The sequence below is a fragment of the Saccopteryx leptura genome, chromosome 8 (genome assembly GCF_036850995.1).
Source record: "Saccopteryx leptura isolate mSacLep1 chromosome 8, mSacLep1_pri_phased_curated, whole genome shotgun sequence".
NCBI classification, from domain to species: Eukaryota; Metazoa; Chordata; class Mammalia; order Chiroptera; family Emballonuridae; genus Saccopteryx; species Saccopteryx leptura.
In genome coordinates, this window is record NC_089510.1 from 52,468,106 (window position 1) to 52,474,105 (window position 6,000).

General features: G+C 40.5%; 1 protein-coding gene across 2 annotated transcripts in view; it reads left to right on the top strand.

Moving 5' to 3' along the window:
* The window catches only part of SEC22A (SEC22 homolog A, vesicle trafficking protein), a 65,268-nt gene extending 59,559 nt beyond the window's left edge, over positions 1-5,709 (top strand). The window contains exons 7-8 of one of the 2 annotated variants that reach the window (XR_010746844.1): positions 1,897-2,694; positions 5,327-5,709. Coding sequence is in view for 1 of the 2 variants with exons in the window: in XM_066347943.1 (XP_066204040.1) it covers positions 1,897-2,097 (201 nt within the window). In the remaining variant the exon portion in view is untranslated. Of the gene's footprint in view, positions 1-1,896; positions 5,280-5,326 lie in introns of those variants that run through there. The other variant, XM_066347943.1, reaches the window with a different exon arrangement.
* Positions 5,710-6,000: the final 291 nt, after the last annotated feature.

Genomic DNA, 6,000 nt, shown 5'->3' on the forward strand with positions numbered 1-6,000 from the left:
CAATTTATTTTACTTGAATAGCCATCTTCTTTTTAAGTAAGGAGTCCTGATTTCTATAGCAACTAAACACATTGAACACAATTGAACACTTCCACATCCTTTCTGCATTGTCACAAACAGCCTAATAGCCTTCCTGTACTGAAGCCTGGGTACAATTTCATGCAGAGACCCCTGCTTCTTTCTTAGGACTTTGTGATCACATGTAATCCATATATTTACCAGGTTATGAATTTGAGATACCTTCTATTTTAAAAAAAAAAGAATTTGTTGATTGATTTTAGTGAGAGAGGAAGGGAAAGAGAGAGAGACAGAACATTGATCTGTCCCTGTATGTGCTCTGACGGAGGAACGAACCAGCAACCGGTGTGCTTCGGACAATGCTCCAACCAGCTGAGCTGTCGGCTGGGGCCTGTTATCTTCTAGAAAACAGTTTATTCATTCAACAAATTTTTAATGAGCACTTATGTGCAAGGCACTGTTCTGGGCCCTAGAGATAAAAGAGTGAACAAGACAGTGGAAATCTCTCCTTTTATGAAGCTTAGATTCTATTGGAAGAATACAGATGACAAAATAAGCATATTTTAAAGGATGTTTATAGTATGGAGGAAAAAGCAAAGCAGAAGATGAATCCCAGGATTTGGGGTAGGGAGGGGGAGTACTTCTAAAATGGTGCTCATTGCATTCTCTGTTCCCTTTTATTTTATTTTATTTTTTATATTTTCAAGATATAAGTTTTGATACTATATATAAAATGATTATAATCTTTCTTTTAGAATGTAAGCTCCATTGTAAGCAAGGACTTTGCTTGTTTACTTAGAGCTAAAGAACAGTGCCTGACTTATAGCAGGCCCTCAGTAAATACCCTTTGAATAATTTCTCCCTCAAATGATTGCTCCTGTCTTCCTAGCTTAATACCTTGCACTGAATGGGGGATCAGTAAATATTTGTTGATTTCAGTAATATTCAGATTCAGTTATATAAGTCTATTTTGCTAAATGGCTTATTTAAGCTTTTTGTACTTTTCTGGGGTGAAAATGAAAAATGGATCCCCCAACTGTCCTGAGAATACTTCTTAGTTGCCTCTCACCTTGAGGAGTTTGTCCAACCTTGAGGAATTTGTTTGCGAGGAAATAACTTAATTATTTCTCCATTTAAAATATGATACAGCCCTGGCCTGACCAGGCGGTGGCACAGTGTATAGAGCATCAGCCTGGGATGCTGAGGACCCAGGTTCAAAACCCCGAGGTTGCTGACTTGAGCGCTGGCTCACCAGCTTGAGCGCTAGGTTGCCAGCTTGAGCGTGGGATCATAGACATGACCTCATGGTTGCTGTCTTGAGCCCAAGGTCACTGGCTTGAGAAAGGGGTCACTGGCTCAGCTGGAATCCCCCAGTCAAAGCACATATGAGAAGCAATCAGTGAACAACTAAGGTGCCGCAACTATGAGTTAATGTTTTTCATTTTCTCCCTTCCTGTCTGTCTGTCTGTCTCTCTCTCTCTCTTGCTAAATATATATATGATACAGCCCTGGCCAATAGCTCAGTTGGTTAGAGCGTGGTCTGGAAGTGCAGAGGGTACCAGTTCAGTCCCCAATCAGGGCACATACAGAAATAGATGTTCCTGTCTCTCCTGCTCTCTCCCTTCCTCTCTCTAAAATCAATAAAGTTTTTTTAAAAAATAAATAAAATATGATACAAAATGCTTTTATTTTTAAATGAAAAAAATCTTTTTTCCTTTCATAGCCAAATGCCTTGATATTACATTATTTTATCTATAGATGAAAAATCCCCTTGTTCCACTCTCATATTTTACTCTGTGGCCTATTACAGTTTTATAGTCGCAGCTTCTGTTTGTTTTCTTGTAACCCTAATCATCTTTCATTTTATATTTTGAACAGTGTTATTTACTTGTCTACTACACTGGCTGGCGGAATGTCAAATCTTTTTTGACTTTTGGATTAATCTGTCTATGCAACATGTATCTCTATGAACTTCGCAACCTCTGGCAGCTTTTCTTTCATGTGACTGTGGGAGCGTTTGTTACCCTGCAGATCTGGCTACGGCAAGCCCAGGGGAAGGCTCCTGATTATGATGTCTGACCCCATCCTTCAGACGTCTTGCCTTGGCTGTGGGGGGAAAAGGAGGAGAGCACATCTTAACTGCCACTGTGATGAAGAAACTTCACCACAAACGGGAAACTCGGCTTTCTTTCTCTCCAGCCGTTTTGTTTTTTTAAGTCGGCATGGCATGCCCGTGAGCATGCAATACCTGCCAGGCAGACTCCTCTCAGAAGAACGATGGGTGTGGGATTGTTATTCAGAAGAGGAAGAGGAGACCTCTCTGCAGAACCGGAACAGATGCCATGGGAACACTGGCCAGCAGTCCCGAACCCTTGCTGGAGAGTTCAGTCAGAGTTTATATTGAGCTTTTGAGGACCAGGCTGGAGCTCTACAGCCCGGGTTTGCCTTTGTGAGGCATTAGTGTAGACCAAATAAAAAGATGCCGCAGTAAATTGGAAAGTTTATGTTTCAAACAAATGACTTGCTAAGTGTAAGATTATTTGCACATTGATGGTACTATGAGTTTATGAAGTCCAGGATGGTATGGAATTGGTTCTTTTTCTTTTATACTTTTGCATAAATTTTAACTATGGGAATGACTTTGGGAAAGTGAGACTCACCTCTGGAACATCACAGGTATTGAAAATGAAGTAACATGTTTACTTCCTAGACTAAATTAGTAGTTTTTTTTTGAAATCACTTTTTAAAAACATGATTTTTTAAGACTATAGCCATTGTTTCCCAAACTTCAATCACTTGAGTATGATACTATTATTTACTTAATACTTATTTATTGTTTTAAAAGAATTTAAAAAGATACCTATTGCTACTCCAAGTGGAAAACCACGGTCAGTTTCCTATAAATAAAAGGTACCTACAAAATAAAATTCGGACAAAAAATATTAACTAAACTCTAGCTAGACGCTAACATCTAAGGCTCTGCATCCGAGAGGCCTGCTTGCCCTTTGTGGCGGTGAGAGTGATGTCCCCAGCACTCAATGGGGCTGTCTCTGTGGAACTAGCAGGAGGTTAAAAGAAATTATAAAGAGAATGACATTCTCACTGTGACTCAGTGTTATTAGTGTTGTGTACCACCTAAAATTATTATTATTATTTTTTTTGTAATTTTTCTGAATTGAGAAGCAGGGAGGCAGAGAGACAGACTCCTGCATGCACTCGACCAGGATCCACCTGGCACGCCCACCAGGGGGTGATGCTTGGCCCATCTGGGCCTTTGCTCCGATGCAACCCTCATACGGTGTTGGTGGGGTTGTAAAATAATGCACCTGCTTTGAACAATAGTATGGCATTCTTTTTTTTTTTTTTTTTTTTTTTCATTTTTCCGAAGCTGGAAACGGGGAGGCAGTCAGACAGACTCCCGCATGCGCCCGACCCGGCATGCTCACCAGGGGACGATGTTCTGCCCCATTTGGGGCGTCGCTCTGTTGCATCCAGAGCCACTCTAGCACCTGGGGCAGAGGCCAAGGAGCCATCCTCAGCGCCCGGGCCATCTTTGCTCCAATGGAGCCTCTGCTGTGGGAGGGGAAGAGAGAGACAGAGAGGAAGGAGAGGGGGAGGGGTGGAGAAGCAGATGGGCGCTTCTCCTGTGTGCCCTGGCCAGGAATCGAACTCGGGACTTCTACGCACCAGGCTGATGCTCTACCACTGAGCCAGCTGGTGAGAGCCTCCACCTAAAATTATTTGTGTGCCCCATGGTCAGGGTCCTGCGCCGTGGGAACACTGAACTGGACTGAGATCTGAAGGTGGCTCTTTTCCCAACAACTTATTATTTTATGACTGGAGTTAAATGCCTATTATCTCAGAGAACTTGCTTTTTGATAACACTGTAAAATTTACTAAAGGAGTTATGAATTAATACAGTAAGCAGTTTGTTTTCCATTAGCAAAAGCTACAATTTACCTGTTTGGAAGTTATTCTCATGAGTGATTTTCTTTTGTTTTTTAAAGAAAAGATTTCAAACAAGGAATTTATAAGGTACTAAAATTTGATATCTAGAAGAACAGAGGACCAACTACATTAATTCGTTATTGGCATATTTATTCAGTAGAAGAACTAGTTCAGAGGGGTAAAGGTGTTGACTGGCTTGTTGGCTGAACTATTACAGGTGTGTAGTAAGTCTGCACCTGCTGAACTAGAACCGTTGTGCTACACTCTCTTGTTAGGAGAATGAGGCAAGGGGAGACAATAAGCTGATGATATCAGGGATGAATTTAAAACAAGAAACTCCAAATCACTCCAATTTTCTGCCTCTAACAAAACTTCACAGAAACTATATATATATTCTGAGAGAGAGCCCAAGGTACTACATGATCCTCAATCATTAAAATAAAATTGATTTGTGTTTTGCATTTTATACTGACAGCCAGGAAAGTGAAGTGGTTTAATTTAGAAAGGTTTATCTAAACTAAAGGTTAAAACAAGGATAGTTTTAAATCGTTAGCCAGAAAGTTGGAACATTCAAGTTAATTGTTGATTTTGTTATGTATGTTTTATAGCTCGGTTTGGTTCACATGGTACTCCTTATCATTGAATTCTTGAGTTATAGTGTTTGCTGTTTGGACTCATTTAGCAAGGACACTTGAAAACTCACCAGCTATCTTTAAAGGCTAAATTTACTTTTTTGTTTTGTTTTGTTTTTCACCAGCTATTTTGGTTAAGGGGATGTTTACATCTTAATGTAAAAAATGAAAACAGGTATAAATAATGTTTTATGTATAGAAATGCTTTCTTTCTTTACTTGGTTCCTGCATCTCTGAGTGTGTATGTGTCTTCCCTGCCTCTATCATGTTGTTCCCAAAGAAATTGAATTTGGAAAGAAACTTTTGCCGCAGGTGAAAAAGAAGTCCTTAGGCTCTTAAGAAAGAATCGCTTAGGCCTCTAAAGTATATGATAGCTTGCATTCATACCGCACTTTTACTTCTAAGAGAAAGTCTGCCTTTACCTAATCATAATAAGTTTTGTGCCAGAGGAACTAGTAATTGCCCTCCTGTTGTGGAGGAAACTAAGGTAATGAGTTGTTAATGATTTACCTAGGGTCACAGAGCCACACACACACAACTTCTCATCTCAATCTTGGGCTCTAATGGAAACTAATGACAATAACTAAAAATATATCCAGGGAATATGTGTGTTCTCGGTAAAATCAAGGGATTTGGGACTTCTTAATGAGCACAGAACTGCTATTGTCAAATCTAAGTATATAGCAAGATAATTCTGAAATAACATTTTTTTTTGTATTTTTCTGAAGTGAGAAGCGTGGAGGCAGACAGACTCCCTCATGCACCCAACCAGGATCCACCAGCATGCCCATCAGGGGACGATGCTCTGCCCATCTGAGGCATTGCTCCAGTGCAACCAAAGCCATTCTAGCACCTGAGGCGGAGGCCATGGAGCCACCCTCAGCACCTGGGCCAACTTTGTTCCAATGGAGCCTCGGCTGCCGGAGGGGAAGAGAAAGAGAGAAAGGAGAGGGGGAAGGGTGGAGAAGCAGATGGGCGCTTCTCCTGTGTGCCCTGGCCAGGAATTGAACCTGGGACTCCTGCATGCCAGGCCGATGCTCTACCACTAAACCAACAGGCCAGAGCCTGAAATAACACTTTTTAATGAAGGTGTACTCAAAGAACAAAGAGCCTTTTATATCCTAAAAGTTATTGCAATATTTGCTTGGGTTTTTTTTTTTGTTTGTTTTTTGGTCTGTATTTGAAATATATTACATTTATACCTGGCACTTTTTCTAAAAGAATTTGAAGCAGCATACCAAGAAAAGACATATAAAATAATAGTAATAAAATAGAAACAGGAGAAAATCGAGATCTTTGAAAATGGAAGGACGTTGCTGCTATCAGGTATAAACTTGGATTCATGGACTTCCCAGAAGTTCGACTAGAAGGGACAGGTTTCCATTCCTCTAACTGTAAGTCA